The sequence below is a fragment of the Scleropages formosus genome, chromosome 12 (genome assembly GCF_900964775.1).
Source record: "Scleropages formosus chromosome 12, fSclFor1.1, whole genome shotgun sequence".
In the NCBI taxonomy this organism is placed as follows: Eukaryota; Metazoa; Chordata; class Actinopteri; order Osteoglossiformes; family Osteoglossidae; genus Scleropages; species Scleropages formosus.
The window spans coordinates 23,851,908-23,873,430 of record NC_041817.1 but is presented as its reverse complement, the minus strand read 5'-3'; the positions used below and the strand labels follow the sequence as shown (position 1 = coordinate 23,873,430).

The 21,523-nt window shown below is 46.8% G+C and overlaps 1 protein-coding gene across 1 annotated transcript in view; it reads right to left on the bottom strand.

Annotated features, from left to right (window-relative positions):
* Positions 1-14,548: 14,548 nt before the first annotated feature.
* The window catches only part of clybl (citrate lyase beta like), a 63,722-nt gene continuing 56,747 nt past the window's right edge, over positions 14,549-21,523 (bottom strand). Inside the window, exons 7-9 of the mRNA XM_029256682.1 lie at positions 16,557-16,681; positions 15,313-15,404; positions 14,549-15,139 (exon numbers count right to left, since the gene is read on the bottom strand). Of these exons, the coding sequence (XP_029112515.1) occupies positions 14,962-15,139; positions 15,313-15,404; positions 16,557-16,681 (395 nt within the window). The 3' untranslated portion in view covers positions 14,549-14,961. The remainder of the gene's footprint in view (positions 15,140-15,312; positions 15,405-16,556; positions 16,682-21,523) is intronic.

Genomic DNA, 21,523 nt, shown 5'->3' with positions numbered 1-21,523 from the left:
GTTGCTGTCCGGCCAAAGGGCACCGCAGCAAAACGTTTCCGCGAGCAGATGCTGCCAGCGGAGAGAAGCGCTTCTGCAAAAACGAGCGTTTTCAGGAAGTGCCCGTTGGTGGAGTGCGGCGAGCCTCCGACCAGCTTTTCGAACCGCTGTCCGCACAGCTGTTAGTGCATTTCCTGAGCGCTCCAATGTAACACAGCGCAGGTGCAGTTTTACACGGTTTACCTTTCAGACGTTTTTCCCAAAGGATCCTGGGCTGTGGGTTCAGACTTGGGTTCGAACCGAGCTCAGTCTGGGCAGCAATTGTATGCTCTCCCCGCGTTGGCGTGAGCTCCCTCTCACAGTCGAGACACCAGTTCCAAGTGAACAGGTGACTCTAAATTGCCCGTAGTGTGTGAGAGAGTGTGTGTCACTATGCTCCGCAGAGTGGAGTGTGTATAGCCTCTGAAGTGACCTTATAGAAAGGCATCGGGAAGATTTCAATAATGACACATTTCTCGTTAAGCACCTTTCACAGCGAAATCCACGATTTGAACCGCAGAGTGAGACATGGACCGAGGTTTAAATCTTTCAGGACCGCAAAATGTTCACAGGTTTAAAAGTTGAAATTCTTTAAGTTTGAGATTCAGAGGATGGCCGGAGGGGGATTTTTCAGGTCGTTGCAGCTCCTTCCTGCAAGTGTGACCAGGCTGACCTGAAACACACGTGTCAGCAAAGACATGCAGTGAGGAACAGTGTTGGCAGGACGCGAACGTGCTATAACTGCCGTATGCTGAGCGGACCGTCGTATCGATATTTCTCTCCCCGTTCGGTGAAGAATTTGAAGTTTTATTCTGACATACTGTCATTTTTCTGTACAGCGGATATGGTTTGAGAACATAGGAACGCTGATGTGTCCATGTAGCACAATTGCTTTGAACCGGACGCCGAAGGGGCAGAGGGTTCAAATTGATTAAGTGTGAAATTGATCGCCGTAAGGCTACCAGATCAGATCTTTAAAGACGCTCTTTGGACCCGGTTTGAACATTTCACCGCTGACCAACGCCAATTTCACGTGGCATTTCACATCATCTCATGCCCCACTCTGCTCCACGAGATCATCTGCCCGGGTGGAGCGTCCGATTCCATTTCCGTGGAACTATCGTGGCCCCATCAGCTGTGCTGCCTGTCGCTGGAAAGGTCAGCGTTCGGCGCGGTGCATTTACTCCCGCACAGCTGGAGGGGAAGGAGAGCCCTTGGGCTCTGACGAAAGCGCAGACGAACCCCCCCCGCCCTTTTCGCCTACACAAAGAGAACGTCATCGCAGGTGAGGGAAGCGAGGTCCTCCTGCAGACCCCGTTTATGCAGAGGCACTGGTGGAGACTCAATGAGCTCACGTTGAGGGGCACCTGTGCAGTCCAGCACGTGGTGATCTGCCGAGCGAAGAGCCCAAACACAGGCGAAGCCGCGCTCTTCAATGAGCTCTTAATCCCTGACCTATAAGATCATGAAACGTGGTTGTGTGTGACTGGTGTCCTTTTTTTCCACAGCCTTTGTGATCCTAGACTTCACAGGAGACCGGTGGCTTTTTCGAGACTGACCTGAAACACGGCTTCGGATTCGGCCTTCCGGGCCTCTCAAAGAATTCGGTCCAGCGTGGGGCACGGCCTTCGTGAACCAATGGAGAAGCTACTTACGCTCGATTGCTATTGACCTCACTTTGCCAGGAATGACATATTTATCCATTTCTTTTGCTGTCATTCTTGCCCAAGGGGCTCAGCACATAGCGATCAGTCTAGTTGAACAGCTGATACACATATTTTTTGGGAGCAAATCAGGTTAAAGTACCTTCCTCAGAAGGGAACAACAGTAAAGGGCCTCCTGGGACTTGAACCAACAACCTTCAGGCTACCAATCTGTGTTTTTAACCACTATTAAGTGCAAGCAGGACCGAGGCCCCTCGGTTTAAGATGCAGGTGAAATTCCAAGTCGTCTGAAAAAATACCCACCGGAACAATCAGGAGAAACGAATGACGGCAGGAAGCACCACAGATCCTGCAGATCTGAAGGACATGAGGTCGCACGCGTTTAAGTGATCTGAACCACTAAAAGGCCCGAGTTTTTCGGCATGGCGCCGCAGAAGAGCACGCAAACCTGACAGCCAGATAAAGGCTCGACGAGGTGTGCGGGCACACAGAAAGAGCACCGTCCCCATCCTGTGACAGATTGCATAATTAGGCTCGTTCACTGGGGACATCCACTTTGTGCCCCTTGCGCTGACACTTACAATGTGAAACCACGGTGTATATTACACCGGTAAAAGGGACAATCCATCATGCTGACACGGCGATAATGTGGACCCCAAGTTTGGATAAGTTTTTAGCAACAAGCCATTCAGACGTGTGCCTGGAAAGCGTGATGCTCTGTTCTACACCTGGGACTGATCAGCTGATCCAGGTACGGAAGACTGTTCAGAGGGGGGTCTTTAATTGGGATTTCCGGGTACAGTGCTTCCATGGTATAATTCTAGGACTTTTTTTATAATAAAGAGCTTTTCATTTTATTCACAATGCGCATTTGAAGCTCGGGTTCAGCTGAGGTGACAGTCTCAAAGAGGACTGATTCAAAGTCGAACGTTGATTGCTCGGAGCGGAGAGTTTGTCTGAAGAGCTGCCGAAAGACTGCGGGGGGGGGGATGCGGATCTACCAGACGTGCGTCATGTGACACTGAGAGAACCTCCTTCATCATGAGTGAGAACACAGAAACGACTGCATGGAAATGGAGATTTACCGCCCGTGTGGAATTATTAAGATCTGCAGCAGAAACGACGAGCTGTCGATGGCAGCGTAAGAACGTGGTAAAGGGGCTGTAAGGGGGGCGTGTTTGTGAGACGCTACCTGTGATGGTACGACTGAAGGGAAACGGATGCAGGCCCAGGCTGGACCCACCACCGGTGACTCGTACCTTGTGTCGGCGCCTGTGGAGGACAGCCGTCCCCAACTGGGTCACGCGCTCATAACCGGCGTTCCTCCGCACGCCTGGTGTATGATGTGCAGTGGGGGCAGGGGGTGCAGAGCTAACCCCTCCACGTGGGGTCACTCCCACTTCCGAGAAAGTTGAGCTGCTTCACCTCAAATTCAGCTGCATAAAAAGGAACAGGGTGCCACTGTGAGACAGTTACACAGTAAGTGCAGTTGTAGGAAATGTTACATTTTTTGGACGGTCTTGCGCTGCGCTGACGCCCTGTACGGGTCCTTCACGTTTACGTTACTTCATTTAACAAACGCTTTTCTCCAAAGCGACTTCCAACAAATACCACGCAGTGTCATCAGCCCGCACACCTTATTCACCAAGGTGACATGTTCTTACTTAGAGCGACTACGTTTAATTATATATTTGATTAAATACATTTAACATGTTTCGGACAGTTTAATTCTATCTGAAGTGTAAACACTGAGGGTAAAAATGAACTCTGGGGGGGTTCCTGAGCCAGAGTCCTGAACTCCCGGTCAGAGTTGATGCAACACTACGATTTTCGGCTGAGAACCGCGGCCTTTCCGCTCTCCTGCGCACTTCCGTTTCCGGTTAATTACAGTAACACCGGCCCCGGAATTTGGTGACCGAGGGGTGTGTCGAGGGAGGTCACTGAGCGGCGGCCCTTTGACCACGCCCCCAGCGACCGCTCATTGGTCAGTGACCGCTGCCTTATTAGCGTAGCGCGCGAGATCGGGTTAAATAAATAAGAGGCAATAATAAGCGCGCAGAGAACTAAAAGTGGAACAGCGAGAGCGCGTGTCGCGAAATACATTCATTTGCGTAAATCCCAAGTAACACATCAACACTGCTGAGGGAAAGGACGGGAAAATATTAAATGTGTTTGTTTCTGAAAATTACATTGAAAGCGTAGGCAATTACTTTAGGTAATTACAATTGAAAGGGAAGGTAATTACTTTAGGTAATTACATTTTTAGAATGCCGATTCTTTTAAATGAAGACCACAACAAAGAAATAAATAACACTTAATTCGCACTGGGACTGTAAATCTACGTGTCCGATTTCCGGTTTTCTGGAGGATCTGGTGTGTAGAATACCAAGATTCTGATGTAAATTTACTCATCTGAACTGTCTAATGTTACTGTCAATGTGTTATAAATCACTGTGAGCTCAAAGTAACACTTAATTGTATCAGGATGCTGAGACGAAACGAAAATATATCATTATTACTACTATTGTTTATTTGCGTTTTATTTGATACAGAAATAATCTGCAGTAGATGTTTCTCAAAATGACGCGTCCGTATGGGAAAATTAAGGTTTATACGGACCGGTACATTTTATATTTAGTAATACTTAGTACGAAAAAATAAATATAATTTTGTCAAAAGAGTAACTCGTTTTGATTATCTCAGGAACAAGAAAGGAGCTGAAATTGTGCACGCCTTAAAATAATGCAATAATGTTAATAATAATTCGAACCACCGCGACCCGTATTGGATAGACGGTTGATGAAAATAAAAAAAAAAAATTAGTGAAATTACAGAATGACCAAAAAGCGATCACTGAGGGTATGTTTAAATTTAAAGTTAAATTTAGAGATATTGCACATTGCATTTCAGACGGATGTTTAAAATGTAATAATTCGAAGCACAGTTAAAACAATAATTATATATAAAATGAAAAACGTGCCATCACGTAATTTTTAAAATTATGTTTTAAGAATAAGCGGTAATTCAGATGGTTTTTCACCCGCCCATGAAATTATTTTTTTTTTAATTTAATTTTCCGCTTTGTAAAACAGCTGTTAAAATTAGCAAACGAAATAAATCCAGGTACGATGTGTGTAAATCTCATGGTTTGAAAATGGATGTATTAATCCTCATAAGTAACATCGAATGTACAGCCAAAATTATTTTCCTAGATTTCACACAAGACACTGTGCATTTTGTGTATTTTTATTAATTATTATTATTTTAGTCGCAACGAAAAGCATATATGTTTTAAGAGAGCTGTCTAAATTTATTTCTATTTTTTTGCGTACATCTGAAAAACACTATTACCGAGAGAAAAACTACATTTACTTGGCGGGGGGGGTTCCGGCTGTAAAGCCATCAGTTATATACTACTGTAATTTTAATAAGGTCCAAGAAAATGTCACAGTTACAAGGGTGGATTTCTTCAAATTAAATACAAAGTATTGATTAAATTATTACAGCCAGTCACAGACAATTAATTAAGTTTGTTTTCACCACTTAGGGTATAAAACACAAGAAGTAAATTGACAAACAGATTTTGGGGGGGTAAAGAAGCAGTTGTCCTATGATAAAGTTGCACATGTTTATCAAAGTCGAGAAAGAGATTTAAAAAAAAATAAAGTTCTGGATCTGCAGGTCCGGCTCATCCCGCTAATGGGATTAAGAGAGATGACGTCATAGGGAGTCGCTGCGAGCAGCGCGCGCTGGAGCGCAGAGCACCGCCGTCAATGGGCCGCTTGACCCTGATTTAGGGCCCAATTGAGCCTCACACTTCGGAGAAGGTCTTAAAGTGAAGGAGCACTTTGCATTGTGCTCTCTTACTCTCTGACCACAGCGAAGATTAGAGAGCAAAGTACTCAACGCTCACAATCTCCTCTTGAAATCTTATTTTGAAATAAAAAAAACCATACCAGAAATTTTATTCCATTTCAGACAGATCTTTAAGGAATTCCCCTGTAGCTTCACAGCTATAAACTGTGAAGATTTTCTCCAATCTGTGTATGTATTAGTAATAAATCTTTTATTCACGTGTCTCAATATCTGTTATTTAAACAGTCTCACTCAATTCCAGTTGCAGCTTCGGTTTCCCTGAGGGCCGAAGCTCCCATGATGTACGACCTGAACACACACACACTGTCTGAGACCGCTTGTCTCGTACAGGGTCACGGGGAGCCGGAGCCAAACCCGGCAACACAGGGCATAAAGCTGGAGGGGGAGGGGACACACCCAGGACGGGATGCCAGTCCGTCGCAAGGCACACCAAATGGGACTCGAACCCTAACCCACCCCAGAGCAGGACCTGGTCAAACCCACTGCGCTACCGCGCCCCCCACCACCTGAACACGCTGCATCAAATGATGACTTTTATAGAGAATGCCACCTCCGGATGAGTCACCCTTTACAGTTTAACTTGCGGAAGAACCGCACATCACCACGTTAGAGAAATGCATTAGCTGAAGAGCTCAATTTGAAGGCTAAAAAAGTCATTGTTAATAAAATATATTGATTGATTGATTTTAAACATCTGCCTTATTTGGTGTTATGCTGATTTAAGTGATCATCTGCCTAACATCAAGCTCTTTAGGCTAGTTCATCAGTCTTTTAGTGGAACTTCAGAGGAGGTAACCGTGACACCTCCTTGCTAGTAGATTTATTTTTGTTTAGTCAAAGAAATATTGCAGCACCAGGTGTGAACTGTGAGCAAGTGAAGTCTGTGTTTTGAAGGACAACGCTTGTAACTGGATTAAAGGAAAACTAGCTCTGAGTGCTCCAACCATACAGCAACAGAACAGCATCATAAATCATGAAAACTGCTCACTAAATCTGTAAGTGAATTACAGCTCCGCTAAGGGTCAATTTCCTGGCACAAATGATGGCAGGTAACCTCTGAGCAGGAGCAGAACCTCTGAGAAGGAGCAGAACTTCCGAGCAGGCCCACAGCCGGCAATACAGTAGGCTACAGGAGAGGGTTACAAGGAAAGAAAAGGCACACCACCTCGCTGCACGTCCAGAACACCGATGCGTGTTTCCGAAACAATGAACTGTAGCCGAGAACCCGGCTGACCTGGAGCTTTTTTGGACCGGTCCTTTGAGCTTGGTGGATGAGATCAGCGCGTGGCGAGCGATGCCGACGCGGTGTCCTACGAAGTGAATTTCACACAAGTGAAGGGTGGTCTCCCCCATTCACACCATGCTTCTTATTCCAAAATAATAAAGTGTGAGGAATCTTTTTAAAACCTAAATTTGCAGCACACTTTTTTTTCGGAGAGAACATGTGCAGCACTCCCAGCATCCCACTGCTATTAAATATTGGCTGTGTCAGGGGGGCCTGGTGAGCGGACTGAAGACGAGCTTTGAGGGATGATTCAGAGGAACGGGCGCAGCTTTACATATCGAATGAAAAGGACGTACTGGTCTGAAACCCATCAAAATCGGCAGAGTGAAGTCAACTCTTCGCAGACTCCATTTGATCCGTGATGAGTCCATCAGTGTTCACCGAACTCTGTGTGCGCAGCAAACGCACGAGGTTTAAAAGTCGGTTCGGTTCATGATTAAGAGACAGTTTGGGCCGCTGAGCAGGATCCTCTCGGCGGAGGCCGGGGACGTCCCGGCGGCTGTCCGGCGTCCCCTCACCTGTTTGGGAAATGGCCCACCGATGGGGATCCCGTGGTCGAACGCGATCAGTGCTGGGACTCTGTACACGCGTGTAAAGGCCACCGGTGACGTGAGCTCAGCGACTCGGGACTCCGAGAACAAAATGTGCTAATGAAATGGGCAAGAAGTGCACGTGCGCAAAAATAGCAAACTTGGTCTCCTAAACTTTTATAACCATCTAGTATATTGAGAACCTGTTTGTTCTCACTAAAACTAGACAGTTCATATATATATATATATATATATATATATATATATTAGAAAGTATCAACTATAATTACAATGACATCACGGTGAACTATGAACATAATTCTGCTGTAATATAGAAAATCTTATATAGTTTTTTCATATTTCTCAAATGTCCAGGGTGTTTCTGTTGTAAATCAAAGACTTAAATTTCATTACAGTTTGACATTTTACTATATAAAGAACAGACTAAACAAAAGCTGTGACTTATTTTTTCATTGTGACACGTTCCTACCGGATTGCACACTTGCTGTAATTACACAGTTTTAAGAAACAACTTGCTCATCGCTATCAAACTGTTTGTTAGAGGTTTATAAACAAAAATAAAAAAAATGAAATTAACAGCCGGAGCAATGGAAGGACATTCAATTTCATTCCCGCCAGTGTTTGTAGTCCTGTCAACCTAAATTCAAGAATCAATTTGTCATTTTGCATTGCAAAGACTTGAATCGTTTAGTGGCTTCACGAGCGGAAAAAGACAAACACATGAAATCCCGTCTCGCAGGTTTCCCACGTTTTTCCGAGGCTCCTTTATGAACTGGAGTTAATCCAATTTGCGTTCGGTATTCCCGGCGCCTGCCGCAATATTCGGATATTTAAACTGGACAGATGTTCCCCTCCAGCAGCACAAATCCAGAAGAAAACTAATTGTGGGGCCTCTTAGAGCTAAACTCAAATGTGACCACACATTTATCCATAAAAACACAGTTTTACGCTTATTTATTGCATTTCCAAACAGACTACGATGCGTCTCTGGGACATGGCAGAAGCACTTGGAAAAAGGTTGAAGATTCTGCATTCGGCACTTTTAAGCCATGTGAAATCAGAATTATTATCCATAAAAGGTTATATGAACCCTTGTCAGCTACATAAATTTGCAGGCAGGAATGAACCATTTTTCATTTTCCAGGAAGAGGATATAAGGAAAGTGAAGAATGTCACAGTTATCGATCGTGAGGGAGATTCTGGTCTGAAGGACATGTTTGCTCAACATGTTTATTCACCACTGAAGCGGAGGAGATGCTGATCGTTGTGAAAGGACACCGGAACACGGTAATGAGGTTAAAAAAAAAAAAAAGAGCCCTGGGCCCAGTCCAGGTGGCCTGTCCTGAATCAGCACCTGCAATCCAGTCCCTGGAAGCTTCTCCTACCTCCTGTGGAAGCACCTCAAACCCGTGGCTGCTGCCCCCATCATCTCCCCGAATCAGGTCCTTATAAACAGAGGGTTTGAAACCTGCATCAGTACGACCCCCCTGTTCTTTGGGGGCTGAAGTGTTAGGAGTGTGTGCTTCGCGAGTCATTAAAGAGGAGGTGCAGGAGGAGCTGGGGGGGGGGGGGGTGGTGGTGGTGCTGGGGGAGGAGGTGGAAGCTGAGCTGAGATGGAAAACTCCCAGCAAGATGCTCCCTTATTCTACCGTGTGTTTATTTTATCGCCGCCATCCAAAAAGATGCCATTGTTCTAATTCCTGTCTAATGTGAATGCAGAGATAATGGACAATCATATGGTTCCCCCTTTATTAAGATAAAGTTAATATACGGCTCTGAAAATATTTTTATAACCCCCTCCCACCAGAAAATGTGAAAAATCCCAACTGTGAAAAAGGAGAAATTGCACAATGAAAAAGCACATCCAGTAAAAGTGAGCACGTGTAAAATGGGTTTAAGGAAATATTGAATTTGTAGGAAAAATGTAAAAAAAAAATCTAAAATCTCGTGAAAGTGTGATGTTATATAGTAGAAGGAGAACAGCAATGGTGGAAATTGCAAAAATGTAATGTTCTTTTGAACAATAAATAGTCATACATTTTCCAAATTTTCTTTATAATAATCTTTTAATTTTAAACTCTTAAAAGCTGCTTTTACAGAAAAAAATGTTGCGTGTAGAATTTCACTTACAAACACTTTCAGTTTATTAGAGCGTTTTCTTCATTTTAAAATTATGGGATAAAAATGAAAATGAAAAGGCTGCTGATATAACACATTTTCTACTGCTTTCAATTGATTATTTCTGCGACAGTTTCAATTGTCCAAATAAAACGTTTCAAAGTCCCCAGAAAAAAACGTAGCATAAAAAATTCGTATTTATTTTAAATTATATTGTGAAAGAATTGAGTTTAGACGCTACTTCAATGTCCACAGCGCAGTGGACAAGATGATACGTTTCCGAATTTAGAACTGCGGTCGGTCGGTCGGTCGGTCGGTCGGTGTGTGTGTGTGTGTGTGTGTGTAACTCAAAAGAGCCTTCATTCACCTGTACCACCAGGTGTTCCCCTCTAAAAATAAAAGAAAAATGTATTTATTGCAAAGAAAATAGGGGGAGAAATTCTTTTTCACTTTTGTGAACATTTTATAATTGTCAAATACATATAAAGAGGTCTTCTAATTATTATTATTATTATTATTATTATATGTGACTTGAAGAACTCGTGCTCCCCAGGTGCGGTTGCCTTTGGTCCCCGACTGCGGTGGGACTGTCGCAGTGAACTAACACGCGACGCCCCCCCCCCCCCCCCCGTTTATAACAGGGTCTCGGGTCCGCAGGTGAGAAGGGTCCAGAACGCGGTAGAAATAAGGAGCGCGGCCACTTGGTCACACAGGAGCGCGCCTGATTAGCGCGGCCCCGACACCCTGTCCGGCTTCTGGGTTTGGTCAGGACTCCTAGCAACAGCACACAAAGGACCCGGGTTCCAGGGTGGGTGGGGGTGTGGGAGGGTGTTGGGGAGGGGAGCTCCGGCCTTTGATCTGCACCCACATCTGACCGAGAGAGGGAAGGCGCTGGGTTCAAACCATCCCGAGAGCTGGGAGAAGAGGAGGAAAAGTGCAGGAAAATAGGAGGGTAAAGAGGAGGAAGAAGAGGAGAAAAGAGCGAGATAAAGAGGGAAAGAGTGGGGAAAAGAGAGGAAGCAGAGCGAGGTCAAGAGCAGGAAAAAGGGGAAATGGGGCGAGGAAAAGAGGAGGAAAGAGCAGGAAATGGAGCTGGGAAAAAGTGACAATATAAGGCGGGAAAAAGAGGAGAAGGAAGGAAGGAAGAGCAGAGTGAAATAAAAGGCACGGAAAAGAGTAGAAAAGAATGGGAGGGGGGGGAGGGGTGAGAAAAAGAACAGGAGAAGTGGGGGGAAGAGTAAGAAAAGAAGGGAGAAAACAACAGGAAACGAGACAGGAAAAGAAGCACTGAAGTGGGAAAATAGCAGAAAAAAGTGTGGGAAACATCGGGAAGTGTGCAGGGAAAAGAGTGAGAAAGCCTGGAGAGAAAAAAAAACTACAGGAAAAGAAGATGAAAAGATTGGGGGAATGAGGAGGAAAAGAAGCGGAAAAGAGCTGGAAACAGAAAGGACCGGGACGGAAAAGCAGAGAAATGCAGGAAGGAAAGGAGCTGGAGATGGGTGCGGGGGGGGGGGGGGCGGTGAGGAAGAACAACGGGAGGACAGAAGGTAAAAGACAGGACCAGACAGGAAGAAACAGAAGTTTGTTTTGTCTCTGGAAACTTCACAAGAGGTTCCATCCTGTTAAGCATAATTAAATGTTACAAAAAAGGTTAAAAATAACACAATAATAAAAACAAATACCAAAAAAAAAAAAAAAAAAAAAAACAAATCCCACAGCAACGCAGTGCAGGGGACACTAACCGGACGAGTTGAAATGACACGTGACGTCTGAGAAACGCAAAGCGCGCGCGGAGCGATCATTTTAGTCCGGTCCTAAGGTACTAAGGTAAGGTACTATGGTACTAAGGTACTAAGGCCACTTCAGTGCCAACATTCTAATCACTGGACGCTTGAAACTTTTGGAGACCATATCAAAAAAATATGACCAGCTGAACACGACACCCCGTCCTTCTTGTGTGATGCAAATTCCGAAATTTTCTAAAATAACAACATTAAGAATTAAATATTAGGCTTATTATTCTTGTACACAAACACAGTAAATTATGCGCGTACATTACATTAATTAAAGCATTTATTCAATCGTAGACGTACCTAATTAATGGTTAACACACACAATTTGCTATTTTTGGGGAGGAAAAAAAATCTGCTGTCTCTCTCTTGATTTTTTTTTTTTTAAATTTTTTTTTAAATTTTAAATGTTCAGCAATTTTCCTGCATTGGCTGAGAAGTCCAGTCGGGCTACTTTTTATTTACTGAATAACCGTAGAAAACGCTATATATTCAAGTTAAAATTAGACTTTAAAAGTTTTTTTTTTTTTTTTTTATATAACACCATTTATCAATTAGATTTGCTGTGACTTATAAGAAGCAAAAACGTTTTTTTTTTTTAGATTAAAAATATATATATTATATATTGCACGAGTATTGACACGTGCAGCGCTCCGAACGATGTGTTTGTGTTTGACCGCCTAAAATGACATATTTTCTGAAAGTTGCGAAGAGGAATCTTCACGAACAACTTCTTCTGACAGCAGAACCGGAGCGCGATCCGCGATCCCTTCGCGGACATTAATAATAGTCCCATAATAATATTCCCATAATAATAGTCCCATAATCCGTCTTGTCCCACAAATCTCCTCATTGTGGCGAGAAAGGAAGGGACAGTGGAAACTCTGCTTTTCCCGCGAGTGGGATTCACGCACAAATAAAAGGGCTCTTTTTCTCTGACATCGCTCCATTGTGGCGCGCGCGGCGCGCGCGGCGCCGCTACACAAAGCGGGAATAAACGTTTCCCGAAAGCGCGCGCACGGCGGAGCCGAAATTACAAAAAAAAAAAAAGAAAAAGAGAAGACTTATTGGAAGCAGCAGACAGGAAAGGACGAACAAAAAGGCAAGGTTTCCCCGGGGAAAAAAAAAAAAAAAACAACAACATTTTTTCCTTTTTTGATTTTTCTAAAACACTTCTTCTTTTACTGACAGCTGCGAAAGAAACAGCGGCCAAGTGTTTCATGATTTTACGAACATAACAGTTCACACTCGCCACCGTCAACTCAATATGCATTTTTATTTATCCACACGAAAAGAAAGAGGAGTCCGGATTCCACATTATAATTAATATAATAGAGGGGCCACACGCGCACTTTGTTATGTTGCCACCTATACGAGCTCTTGGTGAAAAGCTCCCACTCGAGTTTTATTGCCAGCACATCTCTGAGAGTGAACATACCCGTGGTTTACAATCTAAGAGGTACATTTTACCGTGGAGGAGCAGGCCTTTGTCGCAATGAGCCTGTCACTTATTGTCATTAGCTCTCTAGTAAAACAATGAAGACATTATTTGCAAAAACCCCCGGGCGGGAAATTAAGGGAATAAAAACCATCTTTACCACACGGGCCCTATTGAGATTAATGAAAAAATTATGCAAAGCATTTCAATTTAATCTTCCTCTGACAGTGTTTTGCATACACACATTTTCTCTGCTGAATTGTACCTGATAATTTATTATAGCTATCTGGAGACTGGAGGCCTAACAGAGTGCTGCTCCGTCGCCTAATTGAATCCTGTCAAGTTTTTTTGTAAGGTTATAATCGTGTTAATTGTAATTTACTCTCTCTGGGAATACAAGTAAAATGTATTTAAATAAATCTGCCGTGCTGGTTGAGGAGATTATGTCAACTTTGCAGAATAATAGAAACGTCATGTAAAATTACGCAGAACGAGACGGAATGAGCCGCACGCCGGTAATCTGTAGAGACGTAATAATTGGACAAATTAAGCACTGTCTTATTAGCAGAGTTATTACAGTAAGTGTAGTATTTCCCAACCCCATCAACCGCGTGTCCGACCGACGCAGGGTTGCGGTGGTCCAGAGTCTATCCTGGAAGCACAGGGTGTGGGACACGGCCTACGCTGGACAAGGGGCCAGGGCAACGTGTAATATTTTAATGCCTCAGACGCTGATGTGGCGCTTCCCGACAAAGACGGGGATTTCAATCTACAATACCGCGGTAATAGCGGCGCTCGCAGCTAAACCGAGGCGCAACCCAGAAAGCGACCTCTGCGGCTCCGTGGTCCGCGCTCAGCCTTCCCGCCGAACGGCCGTTCTTCATTATTTACAGCACACGGAGAGACAAACGCGACGGGCCGGACGCACCGGCAGAAAGACCCGCTCCTTATTCAGATGGAGGACGGAGGTCTAGGGCGACGTCGAGGGCCCTCCGCGTCGCACAGACGCGCGCGGGGAGGAGGGAGCTCGTCTCTCCCTAGAAGACACGATAGCAGGTGGAGGGTGGGATCGGCGACACAAAGATTAGAAAATTAAAAATAAATGACAGGGGAGGAAAAAGAATGAAAAGGGAAGACGAATTGCGTGGCTCAATGCCAAAAAGCCATCTTATTGTGAGACTGCTGGGCACAGCGGTGGGTTTGATCTTTCTGTCTGCCATTTGCCTGGCATCGTGCGCACCAGCCATTTCCACGGGCCGCATTTCTCATGAAAGATCCACTGCGCTCCCGGGCAGCGTCTTTCAACTCCCGACGTCCAGCTCTTCGGCCTGCGGTCCGTGGCGCGAAAGGGGCTTCTCCTCCTCCTCCTCCTCCGCATTACGGATATGCGGTTAAACTGAGACGATCCCTGACGGGACTTCGTGTTTGGGCACCATCTCACGAGCTCTGGATTCGCCGATATTAATAAAGCATAATGCAATGCCCTGACCTCTCCGGATCAACCTCGGACGCTCCTCCTGTTTCCGTGGGCCCGCAACCGGTTTTGTTTTCGCCACATCGTGCACCTTGACGAAGAAACACGCCGAGCCATTTCCGGTGCTGCACAAACCCTTCCGAAAATTAGTTCAAAATTCATCTTTACGCTCAACTTTTGCACACCGAGTGGAGTTGAATGAAGGAGATGCAACCCAGAACTCTCGGAGGAGACTTCCTTTGGACTGAGAGTCAGTGGTGGGCGACGAGATGGAGTCGGGACAGAAAAAGGGGGGGGGGGGGGATAAACAAAACAAAACAAACAAGCAAAAAAAAGCTTTAGTGAAACTGGCTTTTATTGACGCGGTGAAAAGAGGCCAAACAGACTCTCCTGCGGAGCGTGTGCGCGAGCGCCTCGGCCGTGCTGCTGTGCAGGTCAGCTCGGGGTGTGCGCCCGCTTTAAAGGAATTCATTCGCTCGCGCTCGGCGACGAGGCCGAGAACAAAATCTCCGATTGTCGGTTTAGGGAAATTCGCCGAGGCTCTTTGGCAGGCGGAGCTCTGACCCGGTGCCGCACGGAGGAGGATCCCGCGGGCCGGCGGCGGCGGAGCGTGCGGCTCGGCGGCGGAACGAGGGCGGGCGGGCCGTTCCGTTCGTTTACCCTTTCGCCGAGCGGCCCCGGGCCGTGGGAGACCGCCCCCCCGCCCTGACGGCTCAGGGGAGGGCGGGGGCTTCCGTGGGGCCTGCTTTATCGACCCGTGGACCCCGGGTGTTGCCGTTGCCCTCGTCCCAGCAACACTGTCAGCACTCTGCAGGGCTGCTTCTGGGAGCACAATCCTTGGGGGGGGGGGTGGGGGGGTGGTTGGGCCGGGCAGGCAGCGGTGCACAAATCCAATCCCGCACACCACACCCCCCTCCCATTCCAGCTGATGAATAAGGAAAATCTACTCATTGAAATTCAGGAAGATCTATTTGTTTGGTGTGTGTGGAACAATTCACATTTTTTTATTATTATTATTATTATTATTATTATTATTATTAATAACAAAGTTTAAAGGGGTGTTGCAGGGCTTGATAAGGGGTGCCCCCGCGCGCTCACTTGTCCGCGACGGAAGCCGCCAGGGTGACGATGTTCTGGGCCTGCTTGAGCAAAGGCATGTCAATCATGCTGCCCTGGAAGGTGAAGGCGCCCTGGGGAATAAGACAGGCAACACAAGACACATTTGGTGTGAATAAGTGGGTGATTTCTTGTCCATCAAGGGAAATAAAAAAAAAGTACGAAACTAGATCCCTGACATGTAAGCGCTAATCCGCTGTATCTCATACATAACATGTCCCCGATTGTACTGTTGCGCAACGTGCAGCACCTTCCCAATCGCTTATAGAAATCCGGCTAATGTTGGATGCAGCGCAAAAAAACGTAAAAAAACAAAAGTCCTTTCATTACGACGGAGCGCAAGAAAACAAAATGAAGGAAACGGCTAAGTAAATTCTTGGGCGCAAGACGGAAGTCGAGCACTTTGATGAAAAAGCTCTTTGTGAGCTGCTGAATGGTTCCTTCACTGGGCCAAATGATACCGATGAGCCAAAAAACTGTAATATGTTTGGCACCCCAGTGGAGAGGAGAGGAAAGGGGGGGGGAAAGAAGAAGGAAAAAAAAAAAAAAAAAAAAACTCTGATGCCATCTGCAGTCGAAATCAGGGAAATTAACATGCAAAGCAAAGTAAGTCGGAGCGTCGTCTCAAAAACATCCCGGCGTGAGTTTTGCCAGGTGTACGAATAAACAATGCGACTTTGAGCAAACGGCAAGGCGGACATAAATCTGAATAAAATGTAAATGCCCACGGAAGAAGAAGTGTACGGTGAAAGGAAGGTGGGGGGCGGGCGAGCGAGAACGGCTTCGCTTCAACCTTTCAGATAATGAACCAACAACTGAGCGATGACTGCCGCCTTCCCTTTGGGCTATTCTTAGTGTAAGAATTACTGGCAGCGAGCTGCAAGCAGATTGTGCATTACTGCCGTACCGTCTAAACAGCTATAGCCCACAGAGAAGAAAACACAAGATTCAATGATGCACAAAATTAGCAACAATAATATTGTACTCTTAATTTGCCCCCCCCCCTTTCATCTCCGAAACCTCCGAGCATCAGGCCTCTATTTACTTGGGAGGGGAATGTTAAATTCTTAGGATGCGGAGGCAAAATGTGTTGAGAATGTCACGAAAACGCCGGCGATCGGCTCCTCCGAACGCCGCCCGGTAGGTACGGCGAACATCGGCACACGTTTGAATTTTTCGAGCGATTACGGAGACAAAAAAGGAGGGAAACGGAAGAAGCTGCGTACCTTCCCTAGTTTCTGGTGCTCGGCAAAGGCGGCGATCAGGTCCTGAGCCCATTTGACCCGTTCGGGACTTGGGGAAAATTCTTCCTGGACGACCTTGATCTGGTTGGGATGGATGACCTGTTTTCCTTGAGGGAGAAGATTGCGTAAGAGAGAGCAGGAAGGATGACGAGAGTCTGCTGCAAACATTCAATTCCAGATACACGTGAATAATTTCCAGAAAGATCCTTATGACTTTCCATCTCACTCAGCCATCAGTTGATGCACGACATGTATTATTCCCACTTGCATTTACCCAACACTTTTCTCCAAAGTGACTGTCACTGTTAATCTATTTTCAAATATTTATCCATTGACACAGCTGGGTAATTTTACTGGAGCAATTGAGGGTAAGTACCTCGCTCAAGGGTACTACAGCAAGAGGTGGGATTCAAACCTGCAACCTTTGGGTCCAAGGCAGCAGCACCAATCACTACACCATCAGCTGCCACTTAAAGCTGTTATTTCACATATATGCATATGTATATATATATGGAGGTACTCAAAGCTTTCCAAGATGGCGATGAAGATGAGGATGACTACTAGTAACAGTACCATGAATACAGTGTTGCGATATCGCTGCGGCACGGCAGGTAGCACTAGTGCCTCGCAGCTCCTGAGCCGACCATCGAAATGTCGGTTCGAATCCGACTCCCTCTGTGCAGAGTTTGCACGTTCTCTCCATATTTGCGCGAGTTTCCTCCAGGTGCTCTGGTTTCCTCCCACAATCCAAAGACGTGCATCTCAGGTGGACCAGTGACTCGAAACTGCCCCGAGATAGCGCCGTTGTGTCGACGGGTGGGTAAATGGAAGTAGCTGAGGGTAGCGTATCTGCCATTGCGCGCCGCCTTGCACGATGTTTACGGTGGAAGGGAGGAACGATGGGGGCTGCTGGGCAGAACCAAGGAGCGGGGGATACAGCTGTATGAAGAATGACAGCTGTATGATTCCGCTTTGTGTCACGCCGACGCACGGCTGCCTTTTTTTCACGGGGCTCACGACGACGGAGCGACAGCAGGATCGCGGGGCCTCGCGGGCCATCCGAGGACCGGGAGGAAACCGCGGCGCCAGAGCACGTCGATCCCGCTTTCGTCTTTCGCCCCGCAGAGCTACAAAACTTCCCCGCACGCTCAGCTGCCCTTCAATGCGCCGCGCGGCCCCAGCGCATCCGGCCCGGGACGGATGGGGTTTTATTACACTTCTGCTACGCACCCCTCCCCCCCACAACCACCGGCAAGCACCACCCCACCCGTGTATGAGGGACTGCTCTGATACCGCTGTAAAAATGCAGCGAAGAGTAATCGGCAAAATCAAGAGCGTTAATAACCAGCTGCAAAGGAAAAAAACTGCGGAACGACCGAGCGATTGACCGTGAAATCCGGCCTTTCGGAGGCTCCGCTGACAGTGGGGTAAATCGGCGCTTCGACCGGTAAACCGGCAGACCGTCTAGTAAACCAGTGGACCTGAGGTACGGTCCACCTCTTCCGTCTTCAGCGGAGGAGAACGGGAGATGAGCGACATCAGCTTTCAGGCCCGTCCGTCTACTTAGGGGGACCAGTCGTGGTCCGGAGGAAACTAAGGGCAGAACGACGCTCGACTCCAACAGAGCGGCAGAGGCCCAAGCACAGCTCCGCGTAAACGGCAGCAGCAGATAAGATACACCCTGGTAAAAAGCACACGCCTGAGGCGAACGCCATAAGTAAATAACTGCCCTCTATAGCAATCAAAAGTGAAAATATTACACCAGCCGGCAATTTAAGGTCAATATGTAACAAGACATATAATAAAAGAAAAGAAAAAAATGCATATAGCTCACATTTTTGCTCTCTGTCACTTCTTTTCCATGCATAAAAATAAGATTGCATATTCTATGGTTTGTAAAAAGAAAGAAATAAAAATACATTTAATGTCATGATACGTGCCGTCACAGAAACAGTTTTATTACAGCATAATAATGAGCTGCATGTCAACCTGACAGTGAAAAGATGCTGAAAAAAGAGCAATAATAATACTGCTACAAGTAATACTAACTAAGACAACAAGATACTGCAGAATATTTAACTGCTCAAGACGAGGCCTGTTGGGTGAACAATAATGACACTGTATACTTTTCTGCATTTTTCTAATTTGAAGAAAAAGGAATTTGCTAGAAAAACATAAATTTTAAATTAATTTTTTATTTTTCCCCACTGTTTCGCATTGTCTGTGGAGGTACAAATGTAGGGACAATACGAAACGCACGTGCGTGCACACGCGCGCACACACACACGGGATATGACGGAAATGCCGGTTTCGGATGCGATTACGATCCCCTTTCCGTAAGCGATGAGAAGCCGTACGGAACACAATTCAGCGGCTGTACGGACAGAAACGCCGCCATCCTTCAGACTCGATGTGCGGAACTGGGGACGGGCTTAACGAAAACGGAATGAGGTGAACATCCTGCTGTTTCAGTACAGCGGCCCGAGGTGCCGTCAGCGACACGCGCTAAACCGCGGCACCGGGTTCACAGCGGTGCGCGGAGCGGCAGGTTCCCGCAGGGCCCCCGGGCGGCCTGTCCGCGCTCTCCCTCCGGACACGGCCCGTCGGATCAACGGCGCGGAGAGCGGGCCTCCGGCCCGAGTCCGCCACGGGAGAGGGCGGGGGCGGGGGAGGGGAACGGGGTCAGCCGGAGCCGCTTCCTTGCGACGAAACGCGTCCTCTCCGCACCGCCGCCACCTGTTCCCCGGCCGTCCGCGCTAAGCCGGAAGGGCGACGGAGCCGCCGGCCCCGCAAGCCGAGCCGCCATTGGCCTTCCCCACCGCGTCACTCGTGTCCGCCTCCGACCCTCCAGCCAATGAGAGGCTGCCATCTGGTGAGGGCGTCTCATTGGACCGCTTCCGCTCGGCTAAGTGCTGACCGTCGAATCGCACGCGGCGCTCCTGGCACCGAAACACAATTAAAGCAGCTTCCAACATGTTTACTTATTTTGGGATGTCAAATTTCTGCTTTAGTTGTTTCCCCCAGGTAAGCGCTCTGTTATGAGCTCACACAACAGCAGTGTGGCTTATCAGCCTCGTGCAAAGATGAGCATTTTGCATCTTACAAAGAAAAAAAAAAAAACAACAACCGGCGGCAAGAAGTGCACTTTAAAAAATGAATCGTGACAATTCTGGCATGTCAAAAAAAAAAAAAAACTTACATTTATTCATTTAGCTGACACTTTTCTCCAACGCAACTTAGAATGTTAAGGTATTTACTATTATTTGCCTATTTATGCAGCTGGATAATTTAGGGTAAATACCACACTCAGGGGTCCTACACAGAGGTGGGGATGGAACCTGCAACCTTTGGGTCCAAAGACAGCAGCTCCACCCGCTACACTACCGGCTGTCCCAACCCAACGTCTACATTTAACGACAGCCGTAAGATTTATTTCGGCAAAACCAGCCTGTTGCTCTTATTGATTCTCGTGATCCTCGGCATCTGGGGCCGAATCGCTGTCAACGCCGTTTATTTTTTATCGGGGGAATTATGGCCTAAGTAGAGGCCAGACTAGGAAAGCCGCTAAGCAGCGTTATACGGCACGGGTCTTGGGGCATTAATCTCTTAATCCAGAGTGTGTGAAATACCGATCTGGAACAAATGAGGAGAATTGTAAATTGCCAACTTGACCGACAAAGTGTACTTAAAATGTTCCCAACTCCTAGTTAACCTCAACACGTTCACTATTGGTCCGTACGAATATTTTGCACGCGCAATCTAGAACAATCCGGCCTGCTGCGAGGAATTTAGTATCAAATGACTAGATCAGGGTCGTTCAGAATTACTTCGGTGCATATTCTGCACGTGTTTTGCATTTCCAGCGGCCAGGACAACACGCGCAGCGTCGGTTCTGTGGCCACGGGGCAGAGTTTGGCCCGTTTCAGAACAAACATTTTTACGGTTTATGTAGAACAGTCATCTCCGAACAGACGTAAGACACCAGTGTCACTTCTGCGTAGAGGCACACACTCCTCCGCACATTAATTTTATACATTTGCCAGTAACCGGTCGGGGATCCGTCTGCGAGTCGTTGCCGAGGCCAGTCGCGCTTATTAACGATGCTACTTGTTGCGTGTCTCTTATACACATCATTTCACGTGCAGCGATCCGAGGGAGCTTTGCGGGAAAGGGTCATATGAAAAATATTTTTAAAAATAAACATTTAAAAAAAAAAAAAAAAAAAACAACGCAGAGGTGAGCGGAACCCAAGCGGGTCAGGAGCAAACCACCTTCCGGTGCCAAGGACACGTGACGCAAAGGGCCGTTTCGGCCACCCGTGGTACGAGGGGAACGGAAATTAAAATGAAGCGTGCCGCACAAAACGGGTTCCCCGCAGCACGTTGGGCCAAACAAAAGAGTTGAGCAAATTTAAAAAGACAAAGTTTTTCCACACGTGAAAAACTAACTAAATACCTTATAAAAGCTCAAAATTTCTGCTGACGTCATAAACGACGTCCTGCACGAATCAAATAGCAGCGCTGCGGAAAGCATTCAAAAACTGGTGCAAAATTGCACAGCGGGAATAAACAAATGTTGCTCGCTGTAAATATTCTGTACTCTGGTATTAACCGTCATAATAAAAGGAGATTTTTTTTGGAAGAGCGAGCACGTACTGCATCAGCGCTGCTCCCACGCACGGCCATCAGCGATCGCCGCAGAGACCCGCGAGAACGAGGAGCGAGGAAGGAGGAGGCCCGCCGGGGTCGAGGGAGCGGCGAAAGCCGCGCCCCGGCAGAAGCGTGGCGAGACTTTCTCGTTACGGGATGCTACGGTACACCTCGGATTAAGAGGAGCGCCGCCGCGTATTCGGTAAACAGCAATTAGGTATTCGTTAAGAGATGTGCGGCGGAGGCCCGCGGGCAGAGGCCCGCTCGCTGGGGCCGCGCTCCCGTTGCCTGGCGACCGCG